The following is a 24,384-nucleotide window of genomic DNA, read 5'->3' on the forward strand; positions in this document are numbered from 1 at the left end:
ACTGGGGTCAAAAATAAGCAGCATGGATTCCCATAATACACGAAGAAGTAACTCAAGCCTGAGGCTTTGAATAGCACTTGAACTCTGATGATTAAAAGTTCACAAGAGAGCTTTCTGCATCCTTTTTAGAACACAGCATCTACTCCACCCCTTCAACTCCATACTGAAGGCACATCTACACTCAGCTCCATACTCTGAGATCTGAGCTCCTGACACAATAGGAACAGGAAAGAGGTTTAACATCAGCCCACAAGGAATGGTTCAGGCTTTCTACAATGCTGTTACATGCATATATGTGACTCCATTTAATGCTCACAACCAGCTTACAATTGTGGGTATTAGCAGACTTTTTATCCTGACTAACTAACATTCAAAAGCTTACAATGAAAACCCGCAGTCCCCTGCCCAACTTCCTCACCTCCAGTCCTATGCTCCACAAAGGAAAACCAATTTTAACTCTTCTGGTTGTTTTTCTTGGTGCTTATCGTTGTGTTTTTAATTACATTTTTACAGCTACTTTTCTACTTGTCAATTTTATACTGTCTGCTGTGACAGGTGATAGTCTGGCCACCCCCACTCCCTATTCCTTCTCTCTCCATTGTTCTAATACACGCAGAGCAAGAGTCACCAGTGTTCTGGTCACCTTCTAACTCCTCACTGCTGAGCCAAGTGGCCACTAGAACAACTCCCAAATGTCTCAGCTCTCCTTGGAGGCACGTGGCAGAAATGCATATCCTTGCCCCTCGGTACCACTCTGAAGTCAGATGTGATTTGCTTTGGCCAATAAACATAAGCAGTACTTGTGTCTCTTCCAAGTGGTGATTTATGAACCAGTGCATAATGTGGCCCTCCTCTGTCCCTGGTACAACAGTGTGAGCTCACAGTGAGAGGAGCATCCATCTCCCTGGTCCCCAGGTAAGCAGGTGCAGCAGAGGTGGCAGAAAGATACCATGTTCTTTCCATGGCCTACATGAGCCAAATACATTTCTTCCTGTTCAAGTTTTGTCTTTCATACAGTTAATAACTGCCTCTTTTTTTATTTGCTTAGCTTCCTTTATACTTTTTACTAATTAATTCCAAGCTCTTCCATGTCATCTTATAAAGCACTTCTCAACATATTCTGCACATGATCCAATGAGCAGGTAAGCTATTACTCCTCCTTTACAATGTCTGAGGACCTCTGGCCTTTCCTTTTCTAGCTGATTTCCAGGCTTGCGACACAACTGGCTGGCATCCTGGAGCTTCCCTTCACCCCTCCACTGGCCAGAACTCACTGGGTTCTAAGTCTCCCTTTTCCTTTGAGTATACTCTCACCTTGGAATAACTTATCCATCAGTATCGCTCTAAGAAAGGTATGTGGGCTACGCATTTTGAGACTTCTGTGAAAACATTTTTATTTTACCCCCACATATGTAAGTTCAGCTGGGAACAGACTTCCTCTCAGTTGAAGGCTCTATCACCTTCCAGTGTGCAGAGTTGCATCTGGAAAGCCTAAGCAGTCACTTAATTCCTAATCTTCGTGTATAACCTCCCTCCCCCTTGCCCTTCCTCCCTACCCTAACCACCTCTGAGATTGTTTAGAATTCTCCCTCAGTGCCTCAGATCACTTCAACCAGAGGCTTCGGTGTGTTTACTTCCTCACCCCCACCCTTGTAACCTACTCACTGTGCAAAGCAGCCAGTGGGCAATTTTATTCTAGAAGCTGAAGTTCTTCCTCTAGAAAATCTCCTGTTATTTGTTAAACTTGTCATTTTCTGTCATCACTATTATGTAGATGCTGGAACTCCTATATCTATTTTCTGATTTTCACACTTTTATCTTTTATATTGTCCACCTCTTTGACATCTCTGCTTTCTGACAGACTCCGTGACTTTATTTGAAAAACAATCTATTTAAAGTATTTTGTTGTCATTTTTCATGGTCTCTGGAAATCTTCTTTAAAACCCAGCACTTTGTCTCTCTGAGATCCCTTTCTCTGTTGGCTTGGTCTGCACCTTTTATACTGAAGACTCTCCCCAAGGCTCTCACAACCCCTGTCTGTCTGTTTACATTCAAGACCGAAGCAAATAAAGGTCTAGAAACTCCGTGGGTACTGCAGGGTTTATCAACTGATGGCCCTCACAGTGATGATGAGATGAAGGCCAGGAGCAGGGAAGCTCTTCCGGTGAACAAAGAGCGTACGCAGGACCACTCCACACTGTAGGCATCTCCCCAGAACCAGTCAGCTTCTCTGAAGCTCTTCCATTTTCTGACACAGAGAAGGAGGATATGGGGAGACCTGCCCCTGCAGGCATTCTGAGAAAGTAGAGTTAGTAGCCAGGACAACAACTTTCCCTTAATCATCCTGTGTTTAGTCTTAAAGCTTAATTCTGCCTTCTATGCTTGTGCCCTGGATAAGATTTCTGGTCTGGCCTCAAAAAATAGAAAAGGTATGTGGAACATTTCTATCGACTCTTTATGAAGAACTTCAACCTGATCTCCTGTTTTTAGCTCTGTATTTTAGGCCCCACCTTTAAAACATAAACTAATAAAAGAGGAAGTATAGGAAAGTCTTATCTTTTATTCACTGGTTGTCATTTTGGTAGGTTCCAGGGAGAGATTAGAGATAAATACAGATTGATTGCTGTTCAGTCACTAAGCCGTGTCCGACTCTCTGTGACCCTTCAGACTACAGCAAGCCAGGTTTCCCTGTCCTTCACTGTCTCCCAGAGTTTGTTCAAATTCATGGTCACTGAGTCAGTAATGCTATGTAACCATCTCAATGTCTGTCACCTTCTTCGCCATTTGCCTTCAATCTTTCCCAGGATCAGGGTCTTTTTCAATGAGTCTGCTCTTTACACCACATGGCCAAAAGTACTGGAACTTCAGCTGCAGTATCAGTCCTTCTAATGAATATTCAGGGTTTATTTCCTTCAGGACTGACTGGTTGGACCTCTTTACAGTTCAAGGGACTTTCAAACATATTCTCCAACACTACAATCCAAAAGCATCAATTCTTTAGCACTCAGACTTCTTTTTTTTTTCATTTATTTTTATTAGTTGGAGGCTAATTACTTTATAATATTGTAGTGGTTTTTGTCATACATTGACATAAATTAGCCATGGATTTACATGTATTCCCCATCCCGATCCCCCCCTCCCACCTCCCTCTCCACCCAATCCCTCTGGGTCTTCCCAGTGCACCAGGCCTGAGCACTTGTCTCATGCATCCAACCTGGGCTGGTGATCTGTTTCACCCTAGATATACATGTTTCGATGCTGTTCTCTTGAAACATCCCACCCTCGCCTTCTCCCACAGAGTCCAAAAGTCTGTTCTATACATCTGTGTCTCTTTTTCTGTTTTGCATATAGGGTTACCATTACCATCTTTCTAAATTCCATATATATGTGTTAGTATACTGTAATGGTCTTTATCTTTCTGGCTTACTTCACTCTGTATAAGGGGCTCCAGTTTCATCCATCTCATTAGAACTGATTCAAATGAATTCTTTTTAATGGCTAAGTAATATTCCATGGTGTATATGTACCACAGCTTGCTGATGGGCATCTAGGTCGCTTCCATGTCCTGGATATTATAAACAGTGCTGCGATGAACACTGGGGTGCACATGTCTCTTTCAGATCTGGTTTCCTCAGTGTGTATGCCCAGAAGTGGGATTGCTGGGTCATATGGCAGTTCTATTTCCAGTTTTTTAAGAAATCTCCACACTGTTCTCCATAGTGGCTGTACTAGTTTGCATTCCCACCAACAGTGTAAGAGGGTTCCCTTTTCTCCACACCCTCTCCAGCATTTATTGCTTGTAGACTTTTGGATAGCAGCCATCCTGACTGGCGTGTAATGGTACCTCATTGTGGTTTTGATTTGCATTTCTCTGATAATGAGTGATGTTGAGCATCTTTTCATGTGTTTGTTTGCCATCTGTATGTCTTCCTTGGAGAAATGTCTGTTTAGTTCTTTGGCCCATTTTTGGATTGGGTCATTTATTTTTCTGGAGTTGAGCTGGAGGAGTTGCTTGTATATTTTTGAGATTAATCCTTTGTCTGTTGCTTCGTTTGATATTATTTTCTCCCAATCTGAGGGCTGTCATTTCACCTTGCTTATAGTTTCCTTTGTTGTGCAAAAGCTTTTAAGTTTCATTAGGCCCCAATTGTTTATTTTTGCTTTTGTTTCTAATATTCTGGGGTGTGGGTCATAGAGGATCCTGCTGTGATTTATGTTGGAGAGTGTTTTGCCTATGTTCTCCTCTAGGAGTTTTATAGTTTCTGGTCTTACATTTAGATCTTTAATCCATTTTGAGTTTATTTTTGTGTATGGTGTTAGAAAGTGTTCTAGTTTCATTCTTTTACAGGTGGTTGACCGGTTTTCCCAGCACCACTTGTTAAACAGGTTGTCTTTTTTCCATTGTATATCCTTGCCTTCTTTGTCGAAGATAAGGTGACCAAAGGTTCATGGATTTATATCTGGGCTTTCCATTCTGTTCCATTGATCTATATTTCTGTCTTTGTGCCAGTACCATACTGTCTTGATGACTGTGGCTTTGTAGTAGAGCCTGAGGTCAGGCAGGTTGATTCCTCCAGTTCCATTCTTCTTTCTCAAGATACTTTGGCTATTCGAGGTTTTTTGTATTTCCATACAAATTGTGAAATTATTTGTTCTAGTTCTGTGAAAAATACCGTTGGTAGCTTGATAGGGATTGCATTGAATCTATAGATTGCTTTGGGTAGTATAGCCATTTTGACAATATTGATTCTTCCAATCCATGAACATGGTATATTTCTCCATCTGTTTGTGTCCTCTTTGATTTCTTTCATCAGTGTTTTATAGTTTTCTATGTATAGGTCTTTTGTTTCTTTAGGTAGATAGGACCTAAGTATTTTATTCTTTTTGTTGCAATGGTGAATGGTATTGTTTCCTTAATTTCTGTTTTCTCATTGTTAGTGTATAGGAATGCAAGGGATTTCTGTGTGTTCATTTTATATCCTGCAACTTTACTATATTCATTGATTAGCTCTAGTAATTTTCTGGTATAGTCTTTAGGGTTTTCTATGTAGAGGATCATGTCATCTGCAAACAGCGAGAGTTTCACTTCTTCTTTTCCTATCTGGATTCCTTTTACTTCTTTTTCTGCCCTGATTGCTGTGGCCAACACTTCCAAAACTATGTTGAATAGTAGTGGTGAGAGTGGGCACCCTTGTCTTGTTCCTGATTTTAGGGGAAATGCTTTCAATTTTTCACCATTGAGGGTGATGCTTGCTGTGGGTTTGTCATATATAGCTTTTATTATGTTGAGGTATGTTCCTTCTATTCCTGCTTTCTGGAGAGTTTTAATCATAAATGGATGTTGAATTTTGTCAAAGGCTTTCTCTGCATCTATTGAGATAATCATATGGTTTTTATCTTTCAATTTGTTAATGTGGTGTATTACATTGATTGATTTGTGGATATTAAAGAATCCTTGCATTCCTGGGATAAAGCCCACTTGGTTATGGTGTATGATTTTTTTTAATATGTTGTTGGATTCTGTTTGCTAGAATTTTGTTAAGGATTTTTGCATCTATGTTCATCAGTGATATTGGCCTGTAGTTTTCTTTTTTTGTGGCATCTTTGTCTGGTTTTGGAATTAGGGTGATGGTGGCCTCATAGAATGAGTTTGGAAGTTTACCTTCTTCTGCAATTTTCTGGAAGAGTTTGAGTAAGATAGGTGTTAGCTCTTCTCTAAATTTTTGGTAGAATTCAGCTGTGAAGCCATCTGGTCCTGGGCTTTTGTTTGCTGGAAGATTTCTGATTACAGTTTCGATTTCCTTGCTTGTGATGGGTTTGTTAAGATTTTCTATTTCTTCCTGGTTCAGTTTTGGAAAGTTATACTTCTCTAAGAACTTGTCCATTTCTTCCAAGTTGTCCATTTTATTGGCATAGGTACTCAGACTTCTTTATAGTTCTACTTTCACATCAGTAAATGACTACTGGAAAAACCATAGCTCTGACTATACAGAACTTTGCAGGTAAAGTGATGTTTCTGCTTTTTAATATGCTGTCTAGGTTTATCATAACTTTGCTTCTAAGGAGCAAGTGTCTTTTAATTTCAGGACAGCAGTCACTGTCCTGTGATTTTGGAGCCTAAGAAAAGAAAATCTGTCACTGTTTCCATTTGTCCCCAACTATTTGCCCTAAAGTGATGGGATCAGATGCCATGATCTTAGTTTTTTTGAAAGCTGAGTTTTAAGACAGTTTTTTTCACTCTCCTCTTTCACCCTCATCAAGAGGTTCTTTAGTTCCTCTTAACTTTCTGCCATTAGAGTGGTATCATCTACATATTTGAGGCTGTTGATACTACTCCCCACTATCTTGATTCCAGTTTGTGATTCATCCAGCCTGACATTTCACATGATGTACCCTGGATAGAAGTTAAATAAGCAAGGTGACAATATATAGCCTTGATGCACTCCTTTCCCAATTTGGAACCAGTCCATTGTTCCGTGTCTGGTTCAAACTGTTTCTCCTTGACCTGTATACAGTTTTCTCAGGAGGCAAGTGAGGTGATCTGGTAGTCCTATCTCTTTCAGAATTTTCCAGTTTGTTGTGACCCACACGGTCAAAGGCTTTAGCATATGCAGTCAATGAAGCAGACATAGATGTTTTTCTGGAACTCTCTTGCTTTTTCAATGCCAACGAATGTTGGCAATTTGATCCCTGGTTCCTCTGCCTTTTCTAAATCTAGCTTGAACATCTAGAAGTTCTTGGTCCATGTACTGTTGATGCCTAGCTTGGAGAATTTTGAGCATTACTTCACTAGTGTGTGAGACGAATACAATTGTGCAGCAGTTTGAGTATTCTTTGGCATTTGGGACCGGAATGAAAAGTGGTCTTTTCCATTCCTATGGTCACTGCTGAGTTTTCCAAATTTGCTGACATACTGGGTGCAGCACTTTAATGACATTATCTTTTAGGATTTTAAATAGCTGAGCTGGAACTGTCCTCTGCTTTTCCCCAGTAGCATACTGGACACCTTCCCACCTGGGAGGGGCTCATCTTCCAGTGTCATATCTTTTTGCCTTTTCATACTCTTCATGGGGTTCTTTCAGCAAGAATACTGGAGTGGTTTCCATTTCTTCCTCCAGTGGACCATGTTTGACAGAACTCTTCACTATGACTTGTCTATCTTGGGTGGCCCTGCAAAGCATGGCTCATAGCTTCTTTGAGTTATGCAAGCCCCTTCACCACAAGGCTATGATCCATGAAGGGGAAATGCAGGCTGTTGAATTCAAGTGAAAGTCCTCTAAAGGCAAACTACTTGATCCTGGGCAGCTTTTAAATTGGTAAGTGTTTCCTGTCTATGCCAGGCTGACCTCTTCTAGATCCTGCGTCAGGTCAATGGGTTTGGGTTCTGTTAGTTACACTGGTTGATTTTGTTTCGTAGGGAAAACTCATCAACAAATAGGAAGAAAAGTCAAGCAATCTTTCCAGATTTATTACCTGCCACTCCGTACTCCTACCCCCCAACTGAAAAGATGTAATATACAAGTAAGTCTAGATTTAAAATTGCTGAAGTCAAATCTTAAAACTTCACATGGGCCACATTACCTTGAAGTAGTGTGTGATTATATATAAAATATAAAAAACAGACCTTCCAAACAAACTCATATACATATTCTTTATGTATCATTATATGGACAAAGGACATCAACTGAAAATTATCCAACTCTGATGCAATTTTTGAAAGCTTTAGATTACAAAGCCTAAAGTAACAGATATTTTATTTTTTATAGTTTTGTTTCCAATTGTCCCCCTTTTCTGAGGTTCATAAAAGTTCCTTTAAACACTAAACAGAAATTTATTCTTCCCCTCATCATCAGTTTCTGGCACAGGTTCAGTGTTGGGCAATTTAAAACCAATGTTTCCTATTTATTGTAAGCAAGAGGGAATCCTCTCCCTAATTCCCATCTACAGAGATGTAATTGGTTTCAAATGTTTGCTCACAGGTAGAAACACATAACCAACTACTAATTCCTAATAAAGAAAATGTAAAAATAACAATTATATATTTTTCAGGGCAAAGTAAGTTTACACATCAAGCTGGTAATAGCAACTATAAGTGATATGATTATACATTGTAGATTTCATGACTCAACACATTGTGTAAAAATTTCTAAAGCACCTAGAAATACAGTAGAATTTTGATATATAAGTGTATTTCCTTTTGCCAGTTTGTAAGCTGGACCAACTAACATGAATCATACACATTTGGTAGCCACTTTTCCACAAGAGAATGTGGTTCTGTTCAGTTAGAAGACAAGACATTCTTCAGTGGAAGAACACAGACAACAGTTAGTCAGCAGAAACCTGTCACCAAGAATAAAAAATGTGTCAAAAGACTAATGTCACAAGCTCCAGGACACTGAGACCAGGCTCCAGCTCATTTCAGTTGTTTGCTCACATAGCAAACCTGACATGTTGGTGCATAAATTCAAAGAGAACACAAACCAACCAGGGCTGAGTCTACTACGAATGATACACATTTCAGAGCTGGTCTGTGTTATGGTCTGTGACAGCTTAAATCTAAAGGTGCATAGTAAATGAAAAATAGTAGTCTAGTTAAACAATACAGAGTAAGTTTTCTATAAATGGAAGGATACCTGTTGTGTTCGGTGCACACACTTAACAGCCATCCACTTCTGCTCAGAGCTAAAAGGGTATTCGGCTTTCCTGATATAATCCTGTTGCAGTCCATCAAGACCCATCTATATGGCAAAAAGAAAAGTTAATTCTCACCAATTTTTTTCCTTTAACAAAGAAACAGGAGTCACAACTTGCAGGGAAGCAGGTTAGAGATACCTGGATTATTTGCAAACAGCAGCACTCCACCTACACATACCACACTTCTCTGAAAAGCAGCACACATGTTCAACGTGAAAGCCTGGGTATATAGATAGTCCAGGGCACACTATTGAACTATATGCAAAGCAAAACTTCAACACTGACTGTATTAAAATCTCGAATGGCTCAAACTCTGGGAAGAAGTAGGGTAACAAATAAAGGTGTCCAGCCAATACATACTGTATAATCAACAGAAGTTTCAAACTCAACTCCTCAGTTCTCAAATAAGGTAGATACTCAAATCTACCCTGCCTGCTGCTGCCATCCAACACCCTCTCACCTCACCACTGACACGCTGACTATGACTAATGCCATGCAGCTCTTCTTCCTAGTACCCTTTTCATTTCCCAGCAAACACTCAAAAATATTCTTCAAATTATTCAAAAATCAAGTTTACTGCTCCTTCCTGGCTTTTAAAGGTCCTCCAGTAACCCATCACACAGCCAACTCAACAAGCCTCTAGGCCACTCAAACTGTTCATTTCACTTAGGTTAACCAATTCAAAAGTCACAATTCAGTCTACCCTTATGTATTCCTCAAGCTTTTATTTTTGCTCTTCCCCTAACTTACACCCCACTCCATCCTATCTAAATTCCTCCTTCCTTTCAAAGTTCAGATTCCAAGTCTTAAAGTGCACTCTTCTTATACATGGCTCAGTGTTAAGACTGTCAGCTACCTTGGCCTGCCTTTTATTTGTTCCAGTCAGTCACTATTGACTTCCTACCTAAATTGTGAGGTTCCCCACCCATAAAGAGGTGGTTTCATGTTCTTTATTTCTCAAAAAGAGAAAGTTAAACACAATACTCATTATTTAACTTTTCAATATCTTTTAAAAAGTGATACTATGCTATTTTTAGTTACAAGGAAAACAAATGGTAAAGGAAAAAAGAAAGTGACTTCTCATTAAGGAAATATATACATTATAAAACCACCAATTTGACTTTATCAAATTAATATTATAACAACCTACATTTCTATACTGAATCTCAACAGAAGCAACCTCATTCAGAGACATCCTATTTTATACACATTTCCTAAAACTGCTCTTAAAAGTAGTTTTATTTTTGTTATGGGAGTGCCAGGTTGGACTTTTAGGTTTCTCATTTAATCAACTGTAGGACTTAGAAAAGGAGATCAACTTGGGTAGAGTCACTGAGATTAGCACCCTATCTTCCCAACAGAAACACTATCTCTACATTCATTTTAAGAAATTAATAATGGAAGGAAAGGGAAGACTGGAAAAAGAAAAGCTGACTTCTCATGTTGGCCTTAATATCTTTACATGGAAACACTAAAGAATGTTGCCTATTTCACGTTTGAAAATTGGCACTTACCAGCAATTATACATATTTATAAAACTTTTCATACAACACTCTGAATATTACGAAAAACAAGAACATTTCTTTGTAAGAATAAACCCCTAACTGGTCATTAGTTTGTATGCTGCATGGAGGAGATTGAAAGTTATAGTGAAAACCCTCATGCTCTGTATTTCCAGAAAGACTAAAATTGGTTCCCGAAAGGCAGTACAAACTATGAAATCCTGTGCATCTTCTTCACTCCACACCTAAAAGCCAGTGATACTCAAATCCATGGCTTCATATTCTCTTGTGAGAGTGACATTTTCACATGTCAAAGAAGAGAGGACCCGGCACATACCTTCATTGCAAGAGCAATTAAGGCTCCTTCCGTTGGTTTCCCCATTAGAGTGTTATTTCTAATTACAGCATCATTGCACACACAGCCAGCCTAAAAGAAATACACAACTATGAACCCATCACTGCATCCTAAGTCATTATGAAGAAAGCCACTTTCTTATAAAGAAAGCAGTATTTACCTCAACAATTCTGCTAACAGATGGGTTATAGAATCCATGGACAACATCACCATCAACAATCACTTCCCCAAATGGATTGTAGCCAACTCCAGTAACCTAAGGAACATAGAGTCAATAATACACTATAGTAGGCAGTGACAATACTTATGAAAACAGAAAACTGATGAGCTGTGTTCATCATGACACTATTAAATGTAGAAAAGCACTTACATTTATCTAAAATAACATTTAAAAGGAATAGACAGTAATTTTCACCACAATGATAAACCTACAGTTAATTCCATATAAATAATTAACTATTATGCTAATTAATAATTATAATACATAGTACATTTTAAGTAAACAATATAATTCCTAATATAATTAATATAACCTTCTATTGCTTCTACTTAAAACATACTATAAAAAGGGAAACTAAATCATGAAAATCTCTATATATCTGAGTTTAAATTTACACATTACATTTATAGGTGTGTGTGTGTTAGTCGCTCAGTCGTGTCCAACTCTTTGTGACTCATGAACTGTAGCCCATCAGGTTCCTGTCTATGGAATTCTTCAGGCAAGAATACTGGAGTGGGTTGCCATTCCCTTCTCTAGGAGACCTTCCTGACCCAAGGATCGAACTCAGGTATCCTGCACTGCAGGAAGATTCTTTACTATCTGAACCACCAGGGAAGTCCTACATTTATATAACATTACAATTTGCAAATAATTCCAATCTATTACATTTAACATTCAGGACAAATCTATGACCTAGACAAAAACAAAGTTCTTTTTGTAAATATTCAAGGCTCAGAGATAAATGATTTACCCTAGCACTCTCCAATTACTTTAACATAGTATGATACCCACCAATTTTAAAAATCAGAGACAGGGATAAGTCAGATACTTATATATGGCGACAAGCCAAGCCAAATACAAGTTAAATTTCACAATATAAATAAGGCAGTTTAAGGGAATTAACAGTTAATGCTTGACATACAAAATTCTGGGCTTAGAACAAAAGATAAATTTATATCCTACCTTTCATACCTGGACCATATAAGCACATGTAAACCCAAAGACCCTTCTGAATCATCCAGAAAAGACACATCCAACAACACAGCACTGGGTATCCTAACCAAATCTAACATCCTAAGTATATAGTCTCATTTTAAGACCTAGTAAAACAGAATTAAACAGACCCAAGTACAACTTCTGTTACTTTGTGAAATTCTTCCTTTGCTCACAGAACTGGCTATAAATACATTTTAAAATACTGTTCCCATAACAAGTAGTATTAATGAAAATTCCAGTCAGAAATTCTGCCACGACTAGCTGAGACTAAAATGTGTCCTCATACAGCTTCAAAATTAACCAATGCACATACACTAACATGCACTTCAGGGGCGATTCATATACAATTTTTAAAGTAGAATAATTCATGCATTCATTTTTTCTTTCAACATGTACTAGTACAAAGCAGACCCTGTGTTGGGCACCAGAGTTTCTGCTCTATTATGCTCAGGGTATCATGGGAAGAGACACAGAGGATTTCACCTAAACAAAGAGGTAGGGAGCTATGAAAACATGTGACACAGGATGAGTTCTAGGTGATCAGCAAAGCTTTTCTGAAGAAATGGGTAAGAAGTGAGGTGCAAAGAATGAAGAGACATTAAACTGTCCTAAACAGTGAGAATAGCACCAAAGGTCCTTAAGTAGGAGGAATTCTGTCACACTCCAAGAACCATAAAGTCAGTGTACTTGGTCTATGGAAAGCCAAGGAGAGATACAGACTGAGGAAGGAAGTATGGGACAGAACCCACAGAGCCGTGAGCAGCCCCACTTCAGGACCCTGGTCATAATGGGAAGCCACTAAAGTATCTTCATTTAGGGAATTCTGAGAGGTTCCCTTGCTGTAGACAGAGCAAGGGTCCAGAGTCTGGTAACAGATGGATGTAGAGAGACAGACAGAATGGTGTTGAGGGAGAGCAACATATCTGCACTGCACAGCTGGAGCAGGACCAAGACTTGGGAGAATCACACGGGGTGGAAAAATACTCAGCTGTCAACTAATTTGAGAAGACAGTGGAATGGTTAGGAATGCTAAACACCAAGACTCCTAAAAAGGAATTCTGCTGTTAAAAAAAACATCTACAGAGTACCTCAGCACGCAGGCCATCCGAAGTAAATATGTGGGTAACAGTCATTTCATTCTTGGTCAGTGTTCCAGTCTTATCTGAACAAATCACATTACAGCAACCTGAAGAATAAATCACTATGAGTCACCAAGAGTCATTAAAAAAAATGAAAGTTTACATTGAAAACAAATTAAAGACTCTAGAAAACTGCCTTGCTTCTCTGAATATTGTAAAACTCAAGCTCATGGATAATTTTAGGTTATTTTCTCTAATCATGTTTACTTTATCACAAGGTAGTTTCTGGAATTAAAAAGATACTGATAAATGCTGATTTTGTTTTATTTAGTTGAATTTCTACAAAGCTACATGATATCAACTCTACATAGCAACTTTATATACTACATTTTCTATAACATTTCAAGGTTACCTAAATATAACTCATGTAATTTTTTCAGCCAGTATTTTAATGAGTTTTTGCCTTCTCAATATTAAACTACAAACTAGAAGCTAAATTTAACATTTTTGAATTCCTAAATAAAAAGAAGCTTCATAACATACACAAAGTTACCACAATTTTCATATCTTACATAAAATTACATTATAGCAATGTAACTATTGTATACTTACTGATCTTAATAAATTCAAGAATGACAGTTTAGGATCTATCACTATCAATTATTTTTCTTGAGATGTCAAACAAGAATAATTCTCTGTAATTTCACAGTTTCATGTTACTTCATTTTAATATATATATATATTTTATTGTAGTATAGTTGACTTACAATGTTTCAAATACATAGCAAGGTGGTTCAGTTATACAAACACACATTTATCATTTTTTAAATTATTGTCCATCCTAGGTTATTACAAGACATTGACTATGATTCCTTATGCTATATAGTACACCTTTGCAGCTTGTTGTACAACTATTTTTTAATTAGAAATCTAGCATTCTGTTCATAATAAGTAAAACAAACAGAACCAAAATGTTGTAATTTTTTTAACTGGGCAAAAATTCATGTTATGTTAAAAAAACTATAAAGCATATATACTATATATTATGTATACAAAAGCTTTTCTACAATGCTTGATAAAGACTTGAAAAAGAACATCCAAAAAATACTGAAGATATTGGAGAACATAAACTAAACGAAATGGGAGCAATTAATGTGAAATGGAGAAAGTGAAAAAAACTAGATAAGATCATCATATAGTCCAGTTGCTTTTAAACATGACTGCTCATTTGAAATTAATCTCAAGCTCTGGAGATAAAAAGCAATACCTGAGCATTTGGATTTTTCAAAAAATTTCAAGATAATTCTGATATGCATCTGCATTTTAAAAAGTGATCATACGTTTTTCTAATGGAGTCTAATGTTGGTGATATAGAGCTCTACTATTCTTCTGTTGACCAATCATGATACAAAGGTATTAATAGTTACATAATCACAACAGTAAAAGATGTTCATCAGTTTTCATACTCAATAGCCAGACAAAAAATAAAAGATAACTACAACTGCAAGCCATAATGGGAACATGATTAATTTAACAATATAAAATAATTACATACAATTTAGGGGGTGGGGTGTCAAGCAGAGTGATGTGGTAAGTGGAAGTGCATACATGCACATGTTTTCATCCACCCATCCAGGTTGTCGTCTTTTGGTTGGTGCGTTTAATCCATTTACAGTTAAGGTAATTATTGATATGTATAAACCTATTACCGTTTTCTTAATTGTTTTGGATTTATTTGCTGTAGGTATTTTCCTTCTCTTGTGTTTCCTGCCTAGAGAAGTTCCTTTAGCATTTGTTGTAAAGCTGGATTGGTGGTGCTGAATTCTTCTAACTTCTGCTTGTCTGGGAAATTCTGAAAGAGATGGGAATACCAGACCACCTGACCTGCCTCTTGAGAAACCTGTATGCAGGTCAGGAAGCAACAGTTAGAACTGGATATGGAACAACAGACTGATTCCAAATACGGAAAGGAGTATGTCAAGGCAGTATACTGTCACCTTGCTTATTTAACTTATATGCAGAGTATGTAATGAGAAACACTGGGCTGAAGGAAGCACAAGCTGGAATCAAGATTGCCAGGAAAAATAACAATAACCTCAGATATGCAGAGGACACCACCCTTATGGAAGAAAGTGAAAAAGAACTAAAAAGCCTCTTGATGAAAGTGAAAGAGGAGAGTGAAAAAGTTGGCTTAAAGCTCAACATTCAGAAAACTAAGATCACGGCATCCGGTCCCATCACTTCACAGCAAATAGATGGGGAAACAGTGGAAACAGTGTCAGACTTTATATTTCTGGGCTCCAAAATCACTGCAGATGGTGACTGCAGCCATGAAATTAAAAGATGCTTACTCCTTGGAAGGAAAGTTATGACCAACCTAGACAGCATATTAAAAAGCAGAGACATTACTTTGTCAACAAAGGTCTGTCTAGTCAAGGCTATGGTTTTTCCAGTGGTCATGTATGGATATGAGAGCTGGACTATAAAGAAAGTTGAGCGCTGAAGAATTGATGGGTTTTGAACTGTGGTGTTGGAGAAGACTCTTGAGAGTCCCTTGGACTGCAAGGAGATCCAACCAGTCCATCCTAAAGGAGATCAGTCCTGGGTGTTCATTAGAAGGACTGATGTGACACTGAAACTCCAATACTTTGGCCACCTGATGAGAAGAGTTCACTCATTGGAAAAGACCCTGATGCTGGGAAAGATTGAGGGCAGGAGGAGAAGGGGACGACAGAGGATGAGATGGTTGGATGGCATCACCGACTCAATGGACATGGGTTTGGGTGGACTCCGGGAGTTGGTGATGGACAGGGAGGCCTGGCGTGCTGCGGTTCATGGGGTCGCAAAGAGTTGGACACGACTAAGCAAATGAACTGAACTGTCTGGGAAAGCTTTTGATTTTGCCTTCAAATCTGAAGGGGAAACTTGCTGGGTATTCTTGGTTGCAAGTTCTTCCCTTTCATCATTTTAAATATGGTGCCATTCCCTTCTGGCTTGAGAAATTTTGAGAATTTAAGCTGATAGCCTGATGGAAGTTCCCTTGTGTGGTATTTGTCATTTTTCCCTTGTTGCTTTTAATATATTTTATCTCTGTCTTTAATTTTTGTGTGTCTCTGTGTGTTCCTCCTTGGCTTTATTCTGCCTGGGACTCCCTGTGCTTCCTGGACTTGGTTGACTACTTCCTTTCCCATGTTAGTGAAGTCTTCAGCTATTATCTCTTCAAATATTTCTCTGATCCTTTCTCTCTTCCTTCTCCTTTTGGGACCCCTGTAATGAAAATGTTGGTGCATTTAAGTTGTCCCAGAGGTCTCTTAGGCTGTCTTTATTTCTTTTCATTCTTTTTTCTGTATTCTGTTCTGTGGCAGTGATTTCCACCATCTGTCCTCCAGGTCATTTATCCATTCTTCTGCCTCAGTTATTCTGCTATTGATTTCTTCTTGTGTATTATTCATCTCGGTTTGCTTGTTCTCTAGTTCTTCCAGGTCTTTGGTAAACATTTCTTGCATCTTTTCCATTGTTTTCCCGAGATCCTGACTCAGCTTCACTACCATTATTCTGAATTCTTTTTCTGGAAGATTGCCTATCTCCACTTCATTTAGTTGTTTTTCTGGGATTTTATCTTGTCCCTTCATCTGGGACATAACTTTCTACTTTTTCATCCTAACTTTCTCTAAAGTGGTTTTTCTTTTAGCTGCTGTGGGACTGTGGTTCTTCTTGCTTCTTCCGTCTGCCTTCCGATGGAAGAGGCTGAGAGACTTGTGTAAGCTTTCTGATAGGAGGGACTGGCAGTAGGAAAAACTGGGTCTTGCTCTGGTGGGCAGAGCCTTGTTCAGTAAAGCATTAATCCAATTATTGGGGTTGTCTCCCTTCCTGGTAGTTATCTGGCCTGAGGTTACCCAGCCCTAGGATCTAAGGGCTCTATGGTAGGGTTAATAGTGACCTCCAAGAGGGATTAGCCCAAGGGGGGACCTTCCCGGACTGCTACTGCCAGTGCCCCCACCCCTGTGGTGAGCCCCCACCCACACCTCCACAGGAGACCCTCCAACACTAGTGGGAATTTTTGGTTCAGTCTCCTGTGGGGTCACTGCTCCTTTCCTCTGGGTCTTGATGCAGGCCAAGATTTTCTTTGTGCCCTCCAAAACTGGAGTCTCTCTTTCCCCCAGTCCTGTGGAAGTCCCATAATCAAATCCTTCTGGCCTTCAAGGTCAGATTACCTGGGGATTCTGAGTTAATTCCTAGGTAGGCTGATAAGGAGTCCAGGGTCCTCAAGGAGGAGAAACGGACAAACTATTTTTTCTTCTACATTCCTTCATCCTATTCATATTAAGATGTTTTTTTCTTAAGCTTTGAGTTGTTATGGCAACAATCTATTTCTTCTAAGACTAACTTTCTTTAAGCCCAGAGCTAATGATTACACAAGAAAACAACTCATCTTACTCAAGGGTATGTTTTTCCTTAAACTCTGTACTAATGATTATATAATAACAATGCATCTTGCTCCAGAACATGTTTCCTCTTCTTAAGAACCTTCTGACTAATCCTGTTATCTTAAGATGTATCTTGTGGGAGTGGGTCTGGTAAGACCTTTCTATTGTTAGTAACCAACAAAAAAGTAACCAGAACATATGTAAGGCCTTGATAAGACTAGCCTATGAGGCACTCTCTGCCCACTTCTGATGTCTGTGTCAGAAGCTTTCTCTATCCCTTTTTTTACTGTAATAAATCTTTTGCCACAACAAGTTTTGAGTGACTGAAGACAAGTCTCTGGTTCTGAAGCAAAACTGTCTCCTTCAGAGATCACGAATCTGAGCCATTCACCATAAGCTATCAATTCCCATCCCTTTGTCGGATCCCCAGGGTCAGAAGCCTGATGTGGGGTTCAGAACCTTCACAATAGTGCAAGAACTTCTTTGTATTATTGTTCTCCACACTGTGCGTCACTCACCCAGCAGGTATGGGCTTTGATTTTTATCGTGACTGTGCCATCCTACCATCTCACTGTGGCTTCTTGTTTGGCTTTGAACGTGGGATATCTTTTTTTGCTAGGCTCCAGTGTCCTCCTTCAATAGCTAGTTGCAATTTTGGTGCTCACACAGGAGATGAGCATGCGCATTTCCTTCTACTCTGCCATCTTGAACTGCAAGTCACTACTTTTTTAAAACATGATTTAAGCATTAGAACACTCCATGATGCAGAAAGATTTAAAGTTTCCTTATCTGAGTGATATGAATTTTTAATGACCTTTTTTGGTTAGTAAAACCATACTCAATATTGCTGTATGTCCACCACCACCATGTAAACCTCTAAGGCAAAAGCTATAAAACCCTAAGATCTCTGCTAATGTAAACTAACATGTCAGTGGACAAGTATGCTCTAACCAGAGACTTACCCAGAGTTTCAACAATAGGTAGTTTTTTCACAATCGCCCTCTTCTTCACCATTCTCATAACACCAAGGGCTAGAGTCACTGTGACCACAATGGGAAGACCTTCCGGAATTGCTGCTACAGCCAAACTGCAGCCAATAAAGACATAGCATTTAAGTATAAATTCAGTAGTGCCCACAACAATAATTTCAATTAGCTGTTACTTAGAGACTAAATAATGTAATGCAGACTTAGAGACTAAATAATATAAAATTAATGTTGTCAAACCCATAAAAGGCCTTAGTACGAGGAAAAACTGATTAACAGTTATTGGCCACCTACAAGCTACCAGATTAAGCACAGTGATTAAAGAATATACATTCTTACATCACACTGCCTAGATGTCTACTCCAAGCTTCAATTTTTACCTGTGTGAATTTAAGCTATTATGCCTCCACCCCATAGTTGAGTTTCCTCATCTATAAATATAGTAACAGGTGTTCACACAAAAACTTGTACATGAATGTTCACAGCAGCATTATTCACAATACTCAAAAGATGTTAAGAGCCCAATGTTCATCAATTGATGAATGGTAAATTGTGGCGTGTGCCTGTACATGGGAGCACATAAAAGAGAATAGAGTACTGATTCATGCTACCAATGGAAAAACCTTGAAAACATCATGCTAAGGATAGCAGCAGGACACATGTTGCAAGATTTCCCCTATATGAGATGTCAGGAATAAGCAAATCCAAAAAGACAGAAGTCTGTTTAGTGGCTACCAGCGGGCAAGGAGGGGGCAGAGTGGGGAATGAACAGGCACAGCGTTTTCTTTCAGGGGTGATTTAAAAGTTCCAACACTAGATGTTGGTGATGGTGGTTAACAGTATGAATGTACTTAACAGCAGTGAACTGCATACTTTAAGAGGGAATATTTTATTGGTATGTGCATTTTATCACAACAAAAAATTAGTTCATTATTTCCCTTCATAATATTAAAAAATAAAAAAAAACCTTCAAATTAAAACTCTACTTGTCCCATTCCAGGTATTATCCCCTGACTCTGGTACAGGTACACATCCATCCTTCATTCTAACACTGCTCCCTGCATTCCCCTCTACTGCTTAATTTCTATTATCAACTTTTTCTTTAGCACGATCTAACTTGCCTCTCTTTCTGCCCCCTTCTGATGTCTGTGCCAGAAACTTTCTCTATCTCTTTTATACTCTAATAAAACTTTATTACACAAAAGCTCTGAGCAATCAAGCCTGGTCACTGGCCCCGGATTGAATTCTTCTCCTCTGGAGGCCAAGAATCCCGGTGTCTTTTGTGGTTCAGCAGCAACCTTTCATCTTGGGGACTCGTCTGAGACTCTTCAGGACAAGGTAAGGAGGCCTGGAGCTCTAGTTCTTTGTTCTCCTAAAAACACGTTTCCTGCTGTACTTTGCTAACTCTATGGTGTGCTTGTGTGAATGAACGACACACCTTGCGCGAAGCAAATGAGAAGCCCTGCTCGGCGGGTCCCCAGTGACCTCGCACGCTCATGGCAGAAACCCTGCCGGGGGTTTACACCGAGCTGCCAATGAACTTCCCTGGTGGCTCAGACGGTTAAGCGTCTGCCTACAAGGCGGCAGACCCAGGTTCTATCCCTGGTCGGGAAAATCTCCTGGAAGAGGAAACAGCAACACACTCCAGTATTTTGCCTGAAAAATCCCATGGATGGAGGAACCTGGTAGGCTACAGTCCATGGGGTCGCAAAGAGGCAGACACGACTGAGCGACTTCACTTTCACACTTTTAACTTGCCTATCATTACACAGTGTTCTCCAACCATCATCAATTTTTTATAGGTTGATTCTAAAAGCTAAACCCAATAAATAATATTTATAATTACTGGCTGAATAATACATACACTGTATAACCAAGAAATATGTTATCATTAATACTTCATTTTCTCTTTTGAACCTCTAAGTACAAACAGAAACTTCTTTACTTATGTTTCCAATAACTCTTACTGCATCAGCAAAGACAGCTATCATCATTTATAACTTAGATCCAATGGACCTTCTCATTCTTTTGCATTTAAATTGTTTGATAAATAACTTACAAAGGAACAGAATGGATTATGAAAAACTTCGTAAATTTTTATTTGAATGTCAACCCCAAACTATACTCTTGGATTTGAAAGTGTATATATATCTGAACTGGACAATGTCCTTTGAATGCAACTGCTCATGAACTGTCATGAATAAACCTAGAACATATTTACTTTACAAAACAGTGATTTCAAATTAAAAAACCATTTTTAACAGGTTGTAGGTTTATCAATTCTGGTTCCTCTGTTTGCATCTCTCTCTAAAATGTAACACTTCTGAAAATGTTGATAACTCATAACTTTTAGGATAGTCATCTTCTTTGTAACACAATACCACACAACAAATTCCTTGCTATAGAATGATCACCTATAAGAGAATGCCTGTCCCTCTCCTTTTACCCTTAAAAATAAAGCAGTTCAGTGAATTCCCTGGTGGTCCAATGGTTAGGACACAGCGCTTTCACTGCCATGGCCCAAGTTTAATGTCTGGTCAGGGAACTAAGATCCCACAAGCCACACAGTGCAGGTAAAAAAATAAAAATTAAAAAAGTTTAGTCACTAATTCAGGAGTTTGAGAAAATCTAGAGCATCATCATTCAAGGGTTCGGTACTGAGATTTCACTTATATAATGACTCAATTTCACCTTCATCATTATAGCCTAGAGTGGTTGCTGCTTTGCATTCATCCATCTTCTGGTTTGTGTAATAATTATGAAAACTCTTCCGTCAATTCTTATTTGTCATTATGGTAAAAAAAAGAAAGAAAAAAAACACACTAACTAAATTTCTCAATTTTGTTTAATGAATGCCAAAAAAAAACCCCCAAAATTTTATCCCCAGACTATTTTATACCTTTTTAAATGATAATGTAATAGTTTGGGCAAAATAACAAGAAAATTAAAGGATAAAAGAATAATAATGATTTATTTATTATTACAGAAGGGATAGGCTACCCACTCCAATATTCTATGCTTCCCTTGTGGTTCAGCTGGTGAAGAATCCACCTGTAATGCGGGAGACCTAGGTTAGATCCCTGGGTTGGGAAGATCCCCTGAAGAAGGGAAAGGCTACCCACTCCAGTATTCTGGCCTGGACTATACAGTTCATGGGGTCACAAAGAGTTGGACAGTAGTTTTAAAAGTTATTTATTCTTCTGCTTTCTCATTGTTTTACTCATTTTTAGCACAGTTGGAAATACTTGTTAAAATTACTATTAGAGTAATAAGAAAGCAAGATATTTCAAGACATAGGAAAAATAAGGTCACTAGAGATCCCATGTATATTTTAAAATTTATAAAAATGCAATAAACCCCTATGGTCATTGTAAAATAGAATGAAACTGTTTAAATGTTTGATATCTTGGAGGATCCTGAGGTAGGAATAAAAGTCATGATGTGTTAATCTTCACGAAGTACTCTTAAAAAAATACTCTTAAAAAATATGAGTGCAACAGATGATATGCCAATGATTAATAAAATTCATGCCCAATTTTAAATTCATTTCATATTTAACCCGCTTCTTTACATATATTGAAGCCAAAAATTTCAAGTTGCATTTTTGCTTCTCCAAGGAAAAACTATACTCCTTCACTCTATCACAAATATCTTTTAACTTCTTATTCATCCTAGTTATTCCTTGTTGATTCTAGTTATTCCTAGTTATTCATCCTAGTTATTCCATTTGATTTTTTTTTAATCCATTGGTTTTTATTCTAAAATTTGAACTATTACTTGCTAGACCTATCACAGAGCTGTCATCCAGAATTTCTCCTTAGAGGACTGAGTGAGTTCCATTTTTTCTTACACCCTATACAACATTGTCTTCCTTTCTTTCAGTATTGATTTGGTAGAATTCATACAAGAGTAGGTAAGGAATACATTTTCTGACTACTTGCTTACCCATTTATAATTACCTGAATTGATACTTTGGCTAGTCCTAGATTTACAGATTTAAAATCATTTCCCCCCATGTTTTAATTATACTACCCCACTGTCTTCTAATTTGATTCAAAGAGGCTGTGGATGAAGGTTTAAAAAACCCTTTTTCCCATCTCTATTTGGTTAAATCTCTAGCTTTGTTCCCTTAGTGGTGACAGTATGGCAACTATGCTGCTAGGCAACACTGCTTATGATAAAAGGATCTCCTGACCAATAAATTATCTACGGATTGGAAGAATTATAACTGTATTATAGGAAGCCATAGCTTTGGGTTTCCCGATTGTGGTGACTCTCGTAACTGGAAATGGTCCTAGCAGGCATCCTGGAGGGTGTGTGTTTCCAGAGATGTTGCCTCCTACAGAATATGAGGCATTTTAACCCAGGACAGCTCCTGCCCTCACATGGTCATCTCATGTGCTTGTCTGAACTGCTGCAGGGACTGCTGCAGAAACACTCTCAGAAGAGGAAGCTGCCCTGTAGTGTTCAGGTCACAGGTACCAGGTATGACCTAGGGAAGTCCTGTGAGCTGAAATCTTAGTGGAGACTAAACACACCCTGTGATGGAAACTGCAGTTGCTGATGAGAAGTGTGATACCAGCCAAATTTCCTTCTTTTACACACGACCTGACCTGTTTCCCTGACTTCCACAATGATGTATCTAGGCTGGAGTTTTGGTCCTCCTGCTTGGCATCTGGAGGATCCCTTCAGTCTATAAAGATTCATGTCTTGCTTCATTTCTTATATAATTTCTTCTTATTTCTTTTCAAAACTTTTACTGAGATATGGCTTGTATTGAATTATTCTCTTTGACACTTTTATCTCCTCTGTTTTGGACATTTTATTCTATTTGGGGGAGATCATTTTGACTTAACAGTTTTTAAGCTGAATTTTTAATTTCAGTAATCATAATCTTTTAAGTTGTTTTTTTTTTTGATGTAGATCTCTATTGAATTTGTTCTATATTGCTTCTATTGTTTATGTTCTGGTTTTTTGGCCACAAGGCATGTGGGATCTTAGCCACCTAACCACGGATCGAACTCATACCTCCTGCATTGGAAGGCGAAGTCTTAACGACTGGACCACCAGGGATGTCTCTTAAAAATCATAAACTTAGTAACTGAAAAAGAAAAAAAGTGTGGTCCCCGTGATCCTTTTCTACAGCAACTTGTCTGTCACGAGTGCAATCTCTTCGCAAATCTCTGAAAACATGAACACTTTTCTGTTCATTTTCAATTTTTCTTCTATTCCTGCATATTTGGTTTTCCTCTGAGTTGATTATTCAGTTTCCATATTGTGATCTTTCTTTCTCATGCTCCTAGTTTTCAGTTTGGTGATCCTTAATTGTCTAAGTATAAAAATGCAATATTTGGTTGGTAATATCAGATAGGTAGTGTGGAGTTTTTCCATTGCATTCATGTAGGTTTTCATAGAGCTCATTTCAATTTATGAATTCTGAACTATTTAAGTACAGTTAATATACTCTTATGTGCTCATATAAAACCCATAATGAAACATAAACTATGCCAAACAAAAAACTGAGAGGCAAAAGACTTCAAATTATAAAAAAACCATTAGAACTTACCTTACACTTATAGTGAACATTTCCAGTATGTCTTTTCCTAGTAACCAGCCAACCAACATGATGATACCTATAAGAGAATCAGACAGCTATTTTCCCCTCTTACATAAAATCACCTGAGCATACAAGGACAGAACAACAAGTTGAGAGCAGCAAAGGTCCCTTGATATAAAAGGGGAAGTTTATCAGATCACATTTGCAAGATTTTACAAAACTCCATTAAGGAGGGAAGATTAAATTAATATTAAGGTTAAAGCTGTGTATGCATGCACACACCTACAGTTTTACCTTTTGCTGCCACCCATCCTTTAAAGTAATAATATCTGAAAAGTTCCCGATATAAGAGAACATTACCAGTACTTTTGTACAATGGGGGAAAAAAACAAGGCAGCACATACATGTAGGTTTTCTATTAACTGTGAGGTATGCAAAAATAAACCCTAGAACTTTACTTCTCATAACTCAATGCCCAGATACTACACATTAAATTCGTACTGCAAACCAAGAAGTACTTAGGACTTGGCCCAAAGATGATGTAAGAGAGCTAAAACAGCAATTAACA

The 24,384-nt window shown here is 38.2% G+C and overlaps 1 protein-coding gene across 4 annotated transcripts in view; it reads right to left on the reverse strand.

Annotated features, from left to right (window-relative positions):
• Positions 1-24,384, reverse strand: part of ATP2C1 (ATPase secretory pathway Ca2+ transporting 1) — a 147,159-nt gene that overhangs the window by 19,567 nt on the left and 103,208 nt on the right. For all 4 annotated transcript variants that reach the window (XM_070466755.1, XM_070466756.1, XM_070466757.1 and 1 more), the window contains 6 exons: positions 23,826-23,892; positions 18,236-18,360; positions 12,856-12,953; positions 10,712-10,807; positions 10,534-10,623; positions 8,634-8,738 (listed from right to left, as the gene is read on the reverse strand). In XM_070466755.1, the coding sequence (XP_070322856.1) occupies positions 8,634-8,738; positions 10,534-10,623; positions 10,712-10,807; positions 12,856-12,953; positions 18,236-18,360; positions 23,826-23,892 (581 nt within the window). The remainder of the gene's footprint in view (positions 1-8,633; positions 8,739-10,533; positions 10,624-10,711; positions 10,808-12,855; positions 12,954-18,235; positions 18,361-23,825; positions 23,893-24,384) is intronic.

This window comes from Odocoileus virginianus, chromosome 4 (genome assembly GCF_023699985.2).
Source record: "Odocoileus virginianus isolate 20LAN1187 ecotype Illinois chromosome 4, Ovbor_1.2, whole genome shotgun sequence".
Taxonomy (NCBI): domain Eukaryota; kingdom Metazoa; phylum Chordata; class Mammalia; order Artiodactyla; family Cervidae; genus Odocoileus; species Odocoileus virginianus.